Consider the following 17,555-nt stretch of genomic DNA (forward strand, 5'->3'; position numbering starts at 1 on the left):
ATTCTCAAATGCCACTTTGAGATGGGGTACTGGTTTGGGATGGTATTTTTCCTGATCTATGGTAACACGAGAAAAAAAAAGGGCAAGGTAATGAGTTTTTCATAAAGTTAACTTTCTTCCATTTAAAGGAACTACCTTTTATGCTGAGATTTGTCTTCCCACTTTTTTGTGTGGGTTAAAATGTTCTTTCTTGGGGCCAGCCCCATGGCCTAGTAGTTAAGTTTGGTGGGCTCCGCTTCAGTGGCCTGGGTTCAGTTCTGAGTGTGGCTCTATACCACTCATCAGCAGCCATTCTGTGGTGGTGACCCACATACAAAACAGAGGGAGACTGGCACAAACATTAGCTCAGGGCAAATTTTCCTCAGCAGAAAAACAAAAGAGTACTTTCTTTAATAGTATTTTAATAATATTTATAATTTAAAAATGTTTTTGAGGGCAATGTGTATGACTTTTACTCACTATTATATACTCAGCTCCTAGCACAGTACCTGACATATAACAGAGACTCAATAAATATATAAATGAATGAGCAAAAAGTTAAAAGCCCTAGTCTGGTCACCAACTTTTTTTGAGGGGGGAGGATTTTACTAATCCTTGAAATCCAGAAGTCTGGTAAATTTCACATTGTCACTCTTGAGGAGTGATATAAAGCACTTAGAGTGCTGAAGTGTCCCCCCCGCCCCAAATGTACATCTACCTGGAACCGCAGAATGTGACCTTATTGGGAAATACAGTCTTCGAAGATGCAATCAAGTTAAGACGAGATCCTAAGGGATTAGAGTGGGCCCTGATCCAATGACTGGTGTCCTTGTAAGAAGAGGGATATTTGGACACAGACACACAGGGAGAAGGCCATGAGATGACAGATACCAGAAGGCAGAGGCTGGAGTGATGCCACTCCAAGCCAAAGAATGCAAGCAACTGGATGAGGCAAGAAAGGATCTCCCCGCTGGAGCCTCCAGAGGAAGCCCGATCCTGTGGACACCTTGATTTTGGACTTGCAGCCTCCAGAAGTGTGAGAGGATAAATTTCTGCTGTTTCGAGCCACCCAATTCATGGTACTTTGTTGCAGCAGCCCTAAGAAACAATGTGTCTAGGAGTCCAGACCAGTGGATGTGGTGGGAAACAGAGGGGAAAGGCAAGATTTCTAGGGACTGATTGTGTCTCATAATCTTTCTATTTTGGGGCAAAAAGGAGAATAACCATGCTGCCTCTTCAGAGTATAACTAATGACTCTAAGTATAGAGAAATCATTATTGGATACTTTTCTAATTTAGTCATGGAAGATTCAGGGGACATGCTTTGGATGACGTAAGAATGATTTTTGTTAGATATGAATCTTGATGGAAGCAGTGTTAGGCACCTGTTAGAACCCAAAATGGGTTTCTAAAAAAGTGGATATAAATCAACTTTTAAAATTAACATACTTTAAATGCATTAATATTACAGGAGCCCAGTAGTTAAAACAATTGTATGATGAATTCACATATGTATAAGAGGAAGAGTAAAGAATACTTTGGGAAGAAATATTTATACTGTATGTTATAGATGTAGATTTTCATTTATTCCATTTACTTAAAATAAGAACCATCTATACAAAAGAAGAAGATAGGTCAATTTTAACTAAAGATTAAAAAAATGACAATGCCTATACATAAACTTCCTTAGAAGAGGTATTTTCGTCTATACTATTTACTGGAAGTGGTGCCTACACATAAAAGGTCAATAAATACTTATTGAATGAACGTCCCAGATGATTTACATTGTTACCAGAAGTGGTGGGATTACATGATCTCTATTTCTTGGTCTAATAGTTAGTTGTTGTGACACAGATATACATATCTGTTTATTTCCATAAGGCTGGATGTGCGAAATAAGATAAAGAATTATGGGACTAAAAAGGGCACACTAAAATCTGAAAAGCTATCAAGCTGTATCTATAAAGTGGACTACCTAAGATGATATTGGCAATCTAAGTTCTTGATAGAGTTGAAAGGATAAGTTTTGTGAGGGAGGGGTAAGGCTTTAGAGAGCCCAGACCATCTCATCCTGCAGTGAGCAGGGAACATGTGAATTCAGTTTGGCCACCTGGGCCCCACTTAGTGCAGTAGAGCAGTAATTGGCTAAATGGGTCCCTCCTAGTAAAAAAGAATGAGTAAACAGTGAGCAATTTGGGCATGGTAAACCACTAGTAGCTCAAGGGATACAAAAATGTGAAACTATAATTAGATTCCTTGCTCATAATGTACTAACTAAATGTATTACATTGTATATTGCATCTTTCTGAGTTTATTTCTGGACACAGCTGAGCCCTTAACAGTTCAGACTGAAACCATCCCAGCTATCAATTCATGCCTCTATTAAAATTCCAACTGCTATTATTAAGAAAAAAATTTCCAGAGATGGTTTCTTTTATCTTGGATCTAAGGATGCAAACAGGATTAACCTAGATGCAAAACACAGCAAGTCAGTTATAAATCGCACAGCATAAAATAAACTGTGGCAGTAAATTGAAAATTATGTTCCCTTTTTCTATACTTAGCTGTGAAAATATTTTAACAAGTTGGCATCAGGGTTTGCAACTTTTACATCTGTTGTTTCTTTTCAGGATTATCTTTTAACATTTTAAGATGTGATTCTTTGAAAAGTGTGGCTAGTCAGAAATGTCGTATTAGATTGAACATTTGGAACACTTTAACGGGTGGGAGACATTCATGAGTTAGTTACGTGGTTTCAGGATACGGGCCTATTCCCCACTCTTCTTTTAAGTAGGAGAAGCTGCTATTTCATGAGGGTCTGGAAAACATTTGTCCTTGACCAAAATCCTTTCTTATTCAGAGAAGTTATACAGTATGGGTTGGCAGATGGTCTGGATGAAGTTCCACGATACCAGCAAGCTCTTAGTACAAGTTTCATTGTCCTCATCAATGTCTGTTATTTCAACTACGAGGTTCCAGTTGATCTAGACTGTCCTATTCTTTATGAACTCTCATCTTCTTTCTCTCTCTCCTCTCATGCCCAAGTTTAGTAACTTTATTAAAGATTTGGAAGTGGAACAAGGGATGGAACACACCATAGACCCTTGCTTTTCTACTCTCCTCTCAACTCTGAGTTTTATTATTCTGCGTACAATGGAATATGGCATCTTTCAGATTAAGGACACTATGCATGAAATAGTTTCTCTATGTAGAAATTATATTCTACGTTCTGCCCTCTTCCCCACCCCCCAACAATGTTTTTTTGAGTCTGGAATGTACTTCATTTTTCTTGATGTTGAGATACTTTACCAGTATTCATTATTCCTCTCCTCCTCCCAATTTAGAAATCTCTTGTACCAAGTCTGGCAGGTGTGTATGTTGACTCCCCAACCCCTCCCCCCTCCAATACTTCGGATACTAAATTCTCTGAGTAATTCAGAGAATTGCTTTTTCTTTAATTTTTTTCCCTTTTGGAGGAGGTGTTTTGGTTACAGATGCCTTCAAAGAGTAAATAAAATTCCTAGAGGATAAAAAGGCAGAGTCGTGGTGACTGTAAAGCTAAATGACATAAACCAGAGATAGATTAAGTACACTATTATAGTTTCTTGGAGAGGATGCACATGGACATTGGCCAAATGGTGACAGTATTTATGATTAAGAAAAAACTTTCCTTGAGTTTGTTACATTAGCTAAAGAAATATAACTCTAGAAAGCAGATATTTGGGAGTTAATATATATTTCTTAATATAGCAAACATTAAAGAGGTTTGTAGGAAATCAATTAAGGAACCAACAAATATAAAGGGATACAAACAGTCCACGTTTTAGTACTGAACTTTAACATGCTCTGTTTTTTAATCTTATTAAAGGAAGGCTAAATTAAAATACCATTCTTTTCATTTCTAAAACTAATTGTTTAGGGGCTACTGAAGGCAACATATGGAATAGTATAGTTGAAATTTACCTTTAATATCTTACCTCTTTCTCTGCCTCTTTGCTTTCTCTCAGAGACTAATTCTTCATCAACTGCTCCATTTCATTCATTCCGGAAAATATCATCCAAAGTTAGGTCTCTATTGTCTGACTTCCTACACTAGGTCAGTTCCCCTTGTTTTATTTTTGTCTCTTCCCATGGCATCTTCTATTTTCCCCTACCCTACACCCTTCTCACTTGTTGAATGCCTTTTTCTCTAATCTATAAACTCTATGAAAGCAAGGACAGTGTCTGATTTATTCGATTGTTGTAACACAGCAACTGGTATATAAAATGTTATATAATTATTTGTTAAATTAATTGACTTGACTATCTTATCTCTCTTGGGAGAATTTGCATTCTCCCTAATTTCAAAACATGGAACTCTGTGCTGTTGATTGAATTGAAATGCAATAAAAATTAGTTTCATGAGGCCAAGGGGTAAGACTTCAAAGGAAAAATACAGAAAATAATTTTCATAAATTTTAAGAATCAAGAGAAATATTTTTTGCCCTACTAGCTACCCACATTCCTCTTCAATGAAACTATGTAGATAACCTAAGCACGACTTTCCTTGCCTGTATCAATTTCTATTTCAGCTATAAGTTCCAGTTGATCTCTCTCTGTCTCTCTCTTCCCCCGTCGCTCGCAAGTTTAGAAACTTTAAGTTAAGGCAAGCCCTGGATAGTACGCAGCTGAGTCTCATATGTGAAAATCCAGATTTATAAAACAATCTGAATGGTAATTCAATTAAAAAGGTTTACTAAATTCTTTTTAATAGTAAGCTACCCTAGTCTAGTTCACAATAGTTTTAACTAATAAGAAAGAGCAACTTTTCAGACCACAACTAAACACCGCAGCAGTAGAAAATAAAATTTTCTGAATATTGAAAAAAAAACCCAAACAAGGGAAGACGTAAGAGAGAACACACAAGACCAGCCCATCTCATATCCCACCGTCTCCATTCTAACGTTTCTTCCACTTTCCACTGCTTTCTGTGTCGTTAAGTTACTTCAAACTTTAAGATCAATGGGCAAAAATGCGATCTCAGCCCTTTGCCCTTTTCCTTCTCAGATATAGGAGAGGGAGAGGATTGGTTCGGGATTGCACGATTTCCACCAAACACATTCAACAATCGTCCAAGTTAGAAGTTCCGGACACTGCCTGTCTTACCCGGCCTTGCAAAAGTGGGGAAAAAGTGAGGTTGGCCCACTTTGACGGCCAGTTATCCTGCCGTGAGCTGATATAAATAGTATCTCATATAACGGGTGGAGATAAGGACCAAGGACTGGGGACCTTCGTACCGTTTACAGTCCCTCAAAGCCCTCACTTTCAATTAGCAGAAAAAAATGAAAGTCTTCTGGGGAGCGGGAGTGGCCAGGTCGGGTACAAGTTAATGAACAAGAACATTCCTGGCCACAGAGTTCAACAGCAGGGGGCACAATACACGCTGTCCACCGCCAGCTGCCGGCTGCAAGGCGGGGGGGGGGGGGGGGCGTAACCTAAGGATCTCTGGGGCTTGTAGTTCTCCATGTTTCCCTCAGGTCCGCCCCTACCGGCAATAGAACTACAACTCCCAAGGTGCACAGCGCGCCTCTCCATTCTCGGCGGACCCTCTCTGAGGTCCACGCAGGAACCTCCCGGGAAACTGCCCCATCGCCCCTCCCTCGTACGCACGCGTAACGTTTGTTTACCCTGAAGCCCCGCCTCCCCGCCGTCCTCCGGCTGTTCCCACTCCTCCCTGGAAGGCCGTCATGCTAATGATGCATATTCATGAGGCCTGCGTGGAGCTCCGCCCCGCCCGCCTCCCGCTTTCCCGCTCCCGGCACGTGATTAATATTCAATAAGCCCAGCTTCGCGGCTGGTTCGCCCGGGTAAGGTGGGGGGAGCGGGCGGGGCCTGCGCTCGGGAGCCCGCGACCCGGGCGGGGAGGGCGTGTGTGGGGGGGCGGTGGCGGCGAGGCCGGCGGGCGGGCGCGCGGGATGGAACACCGAGACATCGACGGAATGCTCCGAATTGCCACATAATCCCCTGGAACGGCCGCGCCGAACGCCATTGGCTTCTCCCTTCTACCCGCTCCGCCGCCGCCGCCGCCGTCTCCCACCTTCGCCTCTCCGCCTCCCTCTCCGCCCGCTGCCTCCGGAGCTGGGGGGGAAACGCGAAGCCCCACTGCAATGGAGCCCGCCGCCGCGGCGACGGCGCAGCGACTCCCGGAGCCCAGCGGGGAGGACCGAGCTCCTGCTCCGGCGGCGGCTCTGGCGGCGGCGGCTCTGGCGGCGGCGGCTGGGGGCGGCCGGAGCCCGGAGCCCGCGCTGACCCCGGCGGCCCCGAGCGGCAGGGCGCGGGAAGAGGCCCCCGGCGAGGCGCAGCCGGGGCCGCTGCCGGGCAGGGCGGGAGGCGCGGGGCGCAGGCGGCGGCGCGGCGCGCCCCAGCCCCCCGCCGGCGGGGCTGTCCCGGGGCCGGGGGCCGGCGGCGGCGCCAACTCCCTTCTGCTGCGGAGAGGGCGGCTGAAGCGGAATCTGTCCGTGGCCGCCGCCGCCTCGTCGTCGTCGTCGTCGTCGTCCTCGTCCTCGTCGTCGTGCTCGGCCGCCGCCGCCTCGCACTCCGCGGGCGCCGCCGGCCTGTCCGCCTCCTGCTCGGCCTCGGCATCGCTGTGCACCCGGAGCCTGGACAGGAAGACGCTGCTCCTGAAGCACCGGCAGATGCTGCAGCTGCAGCCGTCGGACCGGGACTGGGTGAGGCACCAGCTCCGGCGGGGCTGCGTGCACGTCTTCGACCGCCACATGGCCTCGACCTACCTGCGCCCGGTGCTCTGCACGCTGGACACCACGGCCGGCGAGGTGGCCGCCCGCCTGCTCCAGCTGGGCCACAAGGGCGGCGGCGTGGTGAAGGTGCTGGGCGCCGAGCCGCCCCCCGACGCTGGCCCGCGGCTGGCGCCCGCCGAGCCACGGGACCCCGGGCCTCCTGCCGTCGGGGGCCCGCCGCGCGCGCCTCCCGTCGACCTGCCGCTGCCCGGCGGCCCCCCGGCCGGGTGGGCGCGCCGAGCCTCCCGCGCCAGCCCCGCGCCCTCGGACTCCAGCCCCGGCGAGCCGGGCGCCCCGCGGCCCCTGGACGGCGCGGCCGCGGGCCCGGCCTCGGACACCGAGAGCTTCAGCCTGAGCCCCAGCGCCGAGAGCGTGTCCGACCAGCTCGACCCCTACAGCAGCGGCGGCGGCTCCGCCTCGTCGTCCGAGGAGCTCGAGGCCGACCCCGCCCCGGCCCCGACGGGGGCTCCGGTCCAGCCCCGCCTGCCCGGCCGCTCCGCGCAGCCCCGGCCCGGAGCGGGCGCCCGGCCGCCTTCCCCGACGGCCTCCCCGCCGCCGCCGCAGCCGAAAGCGCCGAGGGGCGTCGACGGCCCGGCCGGGGCCGCCCGTGATCGACTTCGGGAGGAGAAGGCGACAGCAGCCGTGGCCCCTGGCCGCCCCCTGTCGACTCCGGGTGGGCCCGGGGCCACCCCGGAGAAGGCGCTGCCGCCGCCCACCCTGTACGTGCAGCTCCACGGAGAGACCACCCGGCGCTTGGAGGCGGACGAGAAGCCATTGCAGATCCAAAATGACTACCTCTTCCAGCTGGGGTTTGGGGAGTTGTGGAGGGTGCAGGAGGAGGGCATGGACTCGGAGATCGGCTGCCTCATCCGCTTCTATGCAGGTAAGGAGCTCCCCTGCGCTGTGACGGGCGCCTGTCAGCACTTCCAGGCACCGAGAAATGAGTCGAATGGCCGTCCGGTGGCCCAACCCGAGAGGAAGCGCAGGTCCTCGGGAGTCTTTGTTGCTTCTTTATAGCTTTCCCGTGCCATCTGTGTAATACTAAATTGAGCAATTTTAGAGTCCGCGAGTTGTGTCAATCTTGAGGGTTCAGAGGTTGGGAAGCGAGGTGGAGGAGGGGGCCGAACCACCGGGAAGTCGGGGAAGCAGAGACTGGAAGAGGCAGTGGTACGTTCAACAATGAAGGTGCTGCCTTCGGGCCTCTCCTCATGGCACGTTGGCTTTGAGGCAGTTTGGGATTTTCAGGTAAACTATCGCGTGCAGTTAGTACCAACAGAGGAAAATGACCACAGAAGCGCCCTACAACACTCTCCCTACGTTGGACTATCCTTAGTTGCCATTCTAGCTGTGATATACCCCGGCAGCTCGTTCCTTGCCACCCAGTGCACTCGGGCGGCCCTCTGTCAGGCTTAATTGCCCATTTAGTCCTCGTTAGAAACTTAACAGATATGATCCTTTTTAGTGATACTTTTCCCCAGCGCTTTTTTGCTGTATTTCAATCTCCTCTGCAAGTTTGATTCTTGCATCGAAAGTGATTTTGCCTATTTCTTTCTCTCATTTCTGATTTCCACCCTTTATAGCCAGAACTGACCATTGCAAGGTGGCTTGGAAAAGGGATCACAATAAGACTTTAAGTGGTCAGCCTCTTTTGAGATGTGATCTAAAATCCTCCTCATTCTTTTTTTCAGTTCTAGATTAAAATCCGTTTTTATTTTTCTATTATTTGTTCATTCCAGCGTTATTGAGATATAATTGACATTAGATCAAATTCTTGACTAGGGGTAACTAATGTTTCTCTTTTGCTTGAAGGCTTGGTGGATACTAAATTAGGGATCTATAGATCCTGGTTGTTCTATTGGAGGTTTGTAAGTTGTTTGCATCCTTTTCTTCCTCTGGTTTGAAGCATTATGTTCTTAATGATAAGCACTTTTATTTAAAATAAAGTTAGCATAGCAAAATTAAATCGGAAGAGTTGTATCTTCTCCAGCTTTACTATTCTAGATTGTAGGTGATGGTGGAAAAATAATCGTACTTGTAACTTCATTAAGCTGTAGCCATTCTTTCTAATTTAATATGTTTTTGGTCCAAGTTGTGTCTTAGTGGCAGTTTAGTCAGTTTGAATGAAGAAATCTTTACTCTCACGTTGAAATATGCAAGACCAGTAGAATTCCTGGTGAGGTGTTCCTCTAAGTTTCATTAAGTTTTTCTGTAATTCAGGTGGATATCTGATGGATTTTTGCCTTATAAAGAAAATCATATCATAATACAATAGCATTTGCAGTGTCTGAAGATAATGTCCCAACTGAATGACATGCCTTTAAAAGTTTATGGCTTAGAAAATAGGTGTGTATTCTTTTTTTTTTTTTAACATAAGAGCTACATCTATGTCATTTTCTCCGGTAGCTCATGTAATTTGTAAAATAGTTATTTTACAAAAGCATTATATGGTAATCGTACTTGGAATGAGAATATTTTGTTAACATGAGAATGTTAAATGCCCTTATAACCAAACTAATTACATTGAAGGAAATATATATAAAGCAGGGATATGTTAAATAAACAGTATTGAACATATTTTATATGGAAAGAGCTCTGCATCCCTTGTTTTCCTCATGATTGGATATGTTGATTACAGTAAATGTCCATGGGATAGGTTTTGGGTGTCATAGTCATGAAATTTATCTTTGAATCTCGTCGATTGTCTCTTCAAGTGTGTCTAAAATATTCTAGGTGGATGATACACAGTTTTTTTTTTTAAACTTATCTCAACAAAAAAGGGACAAATTATCTTTGGTTAAATCTTAAATTTCTGGTGTGGTCATTTAAATCTTGTTGGATTTTTGTTTATGAAAAGCATTAATTGTTACTTCATTCTGAATTTATTTGCTTTATTTCTGTATGCACAGCATAAATACATAGATGCCTCTGTGTATACGCTCGTAAAAATGACTAGTAAAATGGGAAAGCCACACACTGACCTCTTCTTGAATGTGAAGCCGGTGTACAGGTGTCCTAGAAGGAAGATGCTTGATTGTTATAAAGATGTCTAGTTGCTTATTTTGGTTTTTATACCAAGTTGAAGTTATTTTAAGTCTAAATTAGTGTATCAAATGTCTGTGTTGATATTCATTTGCCATTGAACAAAATTTAGCATATAGTGAGTCCACTTGAACTTTTGCAAGGAAGTTTAGTTATTAATGAACAAAAGGGCCTTGTTATAAGGTGGTCTCGCTAATTATGGGGACGTTGTCAAGACTTCACATGTAACGAAGATTTGCACCAAGCTGGAGGAGATTCCTAGAAATTACCCCTATGCTGCAATGGAATGCAGCACACCCAACAGGGAACTGTTACATTTTGATGGTAATTCTTTTCCTTAGGAAGAAGAGAATTAGTGTTTGTTTTAGAGGACACCCTTTAAGGAGGTGTTGTTTACCACATTTGTTTTTATAATTTTACATATAACGTACTCTTAAATTTATTGCTGCGTATCTTTTTGTTTATATGTGTAGTTGAAGTTAAGGATAGAGTAGGAAGTTGCCTTTGAGTCCTTTTGAATCTTTTCCTATATTTAAATTGAGCTCATTACTTGCTGTCCATCTCATTTGTCTAGGCAGCTGTTTTTTTGAGAGGTTCTTGTCCAGTAGAGAACTTTCATTCTCATGAGGGTGACCTTTCAATTAAATTTTAGTATTTATAACCTGATTCAAGTTATTCTTAAAAGGCTTTGAAAGCCATTTGTGGTTGCTTTGAATTTTTAAATACTTATTTGGGTAAAGTAAAATGAAAGTAATGAAGTAGAAGGCTTTGGACAAAAGGTACTATCTTATTACCAGAGTTGTTAATGAAAACTTAGTTTCAGAATTGTTATTGCACCTATCAAGCAACCAGATTCTTAGCTGATTTAAAATATGAAAAAATTTAAGTGGCTTTATCTGAAGTTAACTATCTTAAGTATGTTAAGTACATTAAAATTTAATTTCCTTTTAAAATCAGTCATAAATTTTCCCTGAAAGAGAGTAATTTTAGGTTAAAAAGATTTAAGAGTTTAGATTGCTTGATGTAAGTTATGGACTTCAAAACATTAATGAGCTTGTGTTTTGGACTCCCTGGGGAGTCTGAGTCATTGATCAAGGGCAGTATGAAACTATATTTTTTGACTCTTTTCTATTACCCTTTAGATTTAGTAGTCTAGCTATTTCAGTTCAAATTGTCATAGAGGGGAAGGATGTTGACAGAATGGGGAGCACACCCCCTGTGCCTAGTGAATCTGGACAAGGTATTTTTATGTGTGACTTCTTGGGATTGCTCAGGAGAACAATCTCCTTACCCCTCTCATATTCTCTTTTTCTCTTCTGGAAATGATCAGACCTTACATGGTTTCCTACGGGGAAACCAAGAAGGGGTGGTTCAGCATTAAGCTGTAATATTGACGAGCAGGCTCTTATTACTATAATTACAGCAGTATTGGGTATCGTGGTATGAACATGTGACACTAGTGTGTGCTTGAACACTCCTTTTGGTTTTAAGAACAAAGGGTTTAACTTTATTTTTTTATATTTAAATTTTATATTTGTTGTTTTTGATGGAAAGTGCATTCTGTCATTTCCTTCATAACTGTGGTGTGATGACGTCTATTAATATGATGGGTTTATCTTCAGAAATCTTAAAGGGCTTTCACAGAAATCATCTCATTTGTCCTTTCAGAAGCATTCTTAGGGAGGAGTTGGTGTCAATCCTCCTTTCACATAGAGAAACTGGTGCACAGAGAGGTTTGACGCTCACTTGTGGTTTTTCAGTCCTTGGCAGAGCTGAGAAGAGAGAGCTTGGATATTCTGTTTTGCAATTCATATCACTTTCCATGAAACAATGCTGAATTTCATTTACACTTGAATTTTTCACTTGGTTAAAAGCATTCAGAAAATAGGCTATTTTTGTTGATAATGAGGTGATATTATCCTCTAGTCCAAAGTGATATTCCTCGTGAAATGTGGATGGTTCTATTTTTATCATGCTGCCTTTAAAAATGTAAAGAACCAAAACTGGCAAATCAGTAGGCAATACAGAAAATATATTAAAGTGTTCTAAATATTCTGGTTGCAAATAGTCATACTTGCATTTAAGTTGATATGAAATTAAGTTTACCTAATGATTCTTTATTCTCTTATTCAAGCATATCTCATTTGTGAAACCTTAAATCTTCATTGGGTTTAGAGAATTAATACTTCATCTGAAAAGTGGATAAGCTTTGAGGGTGAAGGTGTGACAATTCCGTTCCTTTAAAACATAGCCTTGCTTGTAAGGCTTGAATTGTATTGAAAATACTGATTGTGAAAGAAAGGTTTGTTTAAACCTTTCATTTTAAAATAGAATTATTTCTCCTTTTGTGATCATTAGTGCTTTATTGGTGTTACTATGCTATTTTACAGTTTTTGTAATTCATATGTTATATAGAGCTAGAGAGTAAGCTATTCTCCCTGAATTTCATAGTTATTCCTAAAGTGGTGTGTCTTTTGTGCTCATTGAAATAATTATAGGGAGTTTGTAAAGTTTCTGTGTTGACAGTTGTATCTTTTTGTTAAATCAACCACCTTAAAATGATTGGTTATCCAAAGATTATTAGTATTTTTTGAAGTGTAAGGTGTTTTTGTTGTGACTTATTCTCTTTCGTTTTGAAACTCTGAATTTGATTTATTGGTAACATAACATTCCTTGACATTGTATGTGATCCAAGCCTTGAATAATATTTGGCATTTTAAACATTTGTTGAATTCAATTTGTGGAATTTTGTGAAGCAGCTGGTGGTGTATGCCCTGATTCTTCAGCCTTCCATCCTATTTGGGTCCCCAGGGATGTGTTAAACACACAGACAGCACAGAGGCATTTCTCCCGTGGCAGGAGACTCTGGATGTGCCACATACTGTCAATATCTTCTGTTTCACGTGAGTGAAGCTCTCTGTGGGTTTTGAGAGATCAGTTCTCTCTCAAAGTTTTCTTAAGTTAACAGGTGTCCCCGCACCCCCGCATTCAAAGGTATCTCTTACCTCAGCTCCGAGATGAATTTAATGAGACATCTGTCAAATGAGGCATCTTAGATTTAATGATTTTGTTTTGTGCCAGGGTTGAACACAGTTCAGACTATCTGGACAGGAGAAGAGTTTAATTGTTGTACTGTGAAAGTGGAGCGACCCTGAAGCCACTCAGTAGAAAAGCATTTCCTTTAAAAACGCTTGACATTTTGAAAAAGAGAAAGAGATGTTATCAAAATGTCCAAAACAGTCTGGGAAAATGAAGCCTTTTTTAAAAAAATCCCGCCTTTTAAAACCCACTCCACCCCTTTAATCCCAGGCATCTGGTACAACACTGGTAATGAGGGGTTTTGAATCTGGCCTCATGTCTTTGTGCTTCTAAGGAAAACCATTTTTTTTATACTTACCTTTGGTTTTCTAAAGATGGTATGATTAAAACAAAACAAAACAATAGACCATGTGGATTCTTTAGACATATTAGGTATTTATGACATAAGTCTGTGTCACTGGTTGTGTTTGGATTTGTATGAAACTTCAGCTCTAGGCTTTGGAAAATTTTGATAAGTTGAAACTCAAGGATCTGGAAAGAATAGACTTTAACGATACTTTGATTAAAGAACATTAGAATATTTAGTTAACTGAAATAGCTCTTTCAAGTTGTGTGATATGATATTGTGCTTTAGAATTGAGCATGATAACAGTTACTAGTTTGCTGAAGTCTTGTTATGTTATTACACTTTGATTTACAGCTGATTTTGTTGTATGTTATGTATATAATATATATATCCCTGGTGTACCTTTTAGTATGTTAAATGAAACAAAGCAGACCATCTCATAATGCCACATTCATGCTGAGATAATTGTTTCCCTGTTGTATTTTTACATTTGAGACTGCTTTAATATATTGTAAAATGTATTTAATGGTAAAGTGTCTGGTTGAGGTACAAGTCCAGTGGCCTCTGAGTTTGGAACCTAAAAGTTCTATAGGAAACGGAGAGAAATACTCTATTTGTGGGTTGTGTGTATTTTATGAGTTTGTAAATGTCAATACTTTAGCAAAAAACAAACAGAAAAATCCAGAATTTTTGGTATATACTTTCCCAAATGAAGCTTGCTAAAAGTAAAGTAGTTTCATTTCTAGTTATGTGAAAGCATTCAGTTGAAGACTGATTAAAATTTGAAATAATTTTATTTTGGACCATTTCAATAATGAGTGAAAAATCTAATTAGAAATTTGAAGTTCGAGGTAATTTGAATTGGTTGATTTTTATTTTTAGGTTTTTTTCCTGCATTCTTTTCAAGTGGGAAGAGTGTTGTATTTGTTGCTGTCTCTTTTTTCTCACTTATACATCTGAGGAAGAGCTGTTGGAGAATGAGTCTTTTCATATACTTGCCTCCATTCACAATATGTTAGAATGTTTGGGCTTTCTTTTCACATATGAAGCATGTTTTTAAATACAACAAAAGGAAATATGATCTATACTTGTGTTCATTGCCTATTTAATAATTATCTGGAGTTTACAATCAGTTCACTCCTGACATATGGTCCAAAGTGTGACGTTTCAGACACAGACCAGTTTTTTACCTTTATTGCTAATTATGAGAAATATATTCCAAATATTCCTAAGGAATTCTTTCTTTGTTCCCATCCATCCATTTTGAGAGCTCGTCGGGCTGTACCTTAGTGCTTGAATGGGTGCTACATTATGGTTCTTGAGTTTGGCTGATGTGTCCTGGGGTTGAGTGAAAGTAACCTTGTTCTTTTCAAAAACAGCTTTGGGAAATAATTTGTATTGTCTTATCTCACACTTTGGGAGAAAATGGTCTGTACTTTGAAGAAACTAGTCTGAGAGTTGGGAAACTTGGTATGACTTTGGGCATTCATTTCAGCCTGTCCTGGGCTTTGCTTTCCTCATCAGTAAAACAGTGAGCTTGGAGTAGAATAAATCTAAGATCTCTTCCAACTCTTAACATTCTGGTGCTCCATTAGAGAGCCTGTTCTTCAAATTAGAAGGACTAAGAGTTGTAGTTGTTTTAAGTTCTGTAAGACCTGTCCATGGGTTTAAAACAGTCAAATCCCCTGCCTTTTCCCAGGGAGAAAGGAATGGATTTGGACCTAATATACACAAGCCAGCTGAGGTTGCCAACCAAAGCAGACCACCTTTTTGGTGTAAGTTAGGACTAATGACAGAATAGATAATGTTTGATTTACCCTCTCCCTGCCAGCCCTGCTCCACAAAGCAGACTTCAGCATGCTAGAGATGAATTTAAAGAAATACATCCTTTTTAAAGTTAACGTAAGATTCTTTTCTTAAGTTGACTTATAAAGCAAGATACTTTCGTCAACCAATTTATAAAGTTTACTATACTGATGACTCTGTATCCAAATGTACAAAACTTGCTGGTTTGTTAACTTTAATCACAGTGAGCTGTGAGCCTGTCTACTTCTGCCTAGAGTGAGTAGAAGAAAAAACCCTTAAAGAAAATGAAATTTTCATATGGTTATTTTGATTAGATTTAGAATTTAGGATCCTGTAGAGATTCTAACCTCTGTATTTTTATAGATGGGGAAAGCAAGTCCATAAGGGTGAAGTGGTCCAAGATCATTGATCAAGTCAGTCTCAGAATTAGGAATAGCACTCAGGATTTGGATTATCTGTCCATTCTTCTTTTTCCCCCACGCTATGAATTTGTATACTTAATGTCTTTGGAGCATCCTTATATTTACTATTCAAAATGAAAGTTTAAAAAAATGGAGTGTCTTACACATTTGGTGGTTTCTCTATTACTTCAAGGTGTTTCTAGTTTCTTTTCATTCTAATCAGTGCTTTTGGGAGGTTGCATATCCCTTTGACAGATTATATGGAGCGAGCTTCTAATGGAATAGTTGGGTGTTTTAAATGCATAGAGGGAAATTAGACTTTGTCAGTGATCTTCTTACCCTTTGGGGGATTTATACTAGAACTTTAAAGTTGACTGAGAAGAGTTACAGTGATAGGAAATCAGAAAGTCAGTGGTGATTTGTCTAGTACTTTGAAATTGAAATTATTAGAAGAATGGAAATACTGAAAAAATAAATCACTGAATTTTTTTTAATATTTGGGAGAAAAATTTAAGAATAGATTTTGAATGAAAAAAATTCCCATACAGACATATGTTTATTAAAAGGATACAGTCAGTATTCATTATATTCTTTATTTCAGCAATTTTTTTGAAAGAAAAAAACATGTCTTCTCACAATTAAATGCACATAGCTTATTCAGGTACACCTACAGTTCTACTTTTGTGTGATTTAAAAAATTGAAAGAACTTAATACAGTAATCTTTGGGCTTTTGCTGTTTGCTGGTTTTGGAAGTCTCTATTATGAAATCTGCTACTGCTTTGAATATCTCCTCTCCCTCTAAAAAAAAAAAAGAGAGACAGAGAAAGATATATCCTAATCCTATTAGCAAAAAGACAGTTTGTGAATCTTTTTAGGGGTGAGAGAGGGAGATTCCCTTTTATATTAGGTTTCATTTTAATCATTTATCTTAGCAAAAGTTTTCGCTTCCCTTATATGGAAGTTAATCTCCTGAGTCAATTAATTCCTCAGAGATGACTGAGGAAGGAGATTTTTAAAGTGCAGAAGCACAAAGGGGTAAAAATACATTGCATCTGACATATAGAATATGTACTCCAGATGCTGAAGCAGAGGAGAAATTTCTCTTGATGGTCTCTTAGAGAGGGGGTATGGCTAGGGGCGGCTGACAGTCAGTTTTATGTAATAAGGATCTCTCCTTATGGGAAGATGTAAACACTACTGTAATTCGAGGAGACCTGTTCTCTTTCTTACACCTCCCCACCACATATGTGATACGTGCACACACACATGTTCTCCTTTGAATGTTGAGGTAGGATGTGATGGGAGGTGGTAGTCATATTTATGGATGGGAGGGGGTGGTTGGAGTAAATAGTCTTGGGGGGGAAATCTCGATTTAAAAAAATTGGCAGTTCTTAATTATGTACAACTTTTTTTTCACATATTGGTAACATATTTCTTTTGTAAATAGCTTGTTCATATCCCTTGCCTCTTTTTTTTGGATATTTGCCTTTATCCTACTAGCTTATAGATTTGTTTCAGGGGGTATATTTAGGGAAACTAGATTGTTTTTTTGTTTGTTTGTTTTTATTTTTGGTGAGGAAGATTGGCCCTGAGCTAACATCTTTTGCCAATCTTCCTCTTTTTTTCCATCCCCAGAGCCCCAATACGTAGTTGTATATCCTAGTTGTAGGTCATCCTAGTTCTTCCTAGGTCATCCTGTGGACGCCCCCACAGCATGGCTTGATAAGCGGTACTTAGGTCTGCGCCCAGGATCCAAACTGGTGAACCCCGGGCCACTGAAGTGGAGTGTGCTAACTTAACCACTTGGCCACGGGGTCAGCCCTGAAACTAGATTTGTTTTATAAGTCACTAATATTTTCTTTATCTGTTAACACTTTTATGTTCGTCTTTTCCTCTAGATAGTCAAGGTTCTGGGTCATGCTTAGGAAAGCCTCCCCATCCCAAGATTTAAAAAGTTTTTTCCATGTTTTCCTGTAGTATGTTATAGTTTTATTTTCTATGCCGAAAATTTTAACCTATCTGTTGTTTAAGATAGGAACAAGGAAAGAACAAATTGTCCCCACGCTTTTTATTGGATAATTGAGTTGTCCAATTGAGTGAGTTTTTTCACTGATTTAAAATGCCACTTTTCCTGAGAGCTTACACCTTTTTTTTTTAAACTAACAGGCA

General features: G+C 41.4%; 1 protein-coding gene across 1 annotated transcript in view; it reads left to right on the forward strand.

Moving 5' to 3' along the window:
* Positions 1-5,977: 5,977 nt before the first annotated feature.
* Positions 5,978-17,555, forward strand: part of PHLPP1 (PH domain and leucine rich repeat protein phosphatase 1) — a 219,514-nt gene continuing 207,936 nt past the window's right edge. Inside the window, exon 1 of the mRNA XM_014727844.3 lies at positions 5,978-7,637. Within this exon, the coding sequence (XP_014583330.3) occupies positions 6,125-7,637 (1,513 nt within the window). The 5' untranslated portion in view covers positions 5,978-6,124. The remainder of the gene's footprint in view (positions 7,638-17,555) is intronic.

This window comes from Equus caballus, chromosome 8 (genome assembly GCF_041296265.1).
Source record: "Equus caballus isolate H_3958 breed thoroughbred chromosome 8, TB-T2T, whole genome shotgun sequence".
In the NCBI taxonomy this organism is placed as follows: Eukaryota; Metazoa; Chordata; class Mammalia; order Perissodactyla; family Equidae; genus Equus; species Equus caballus.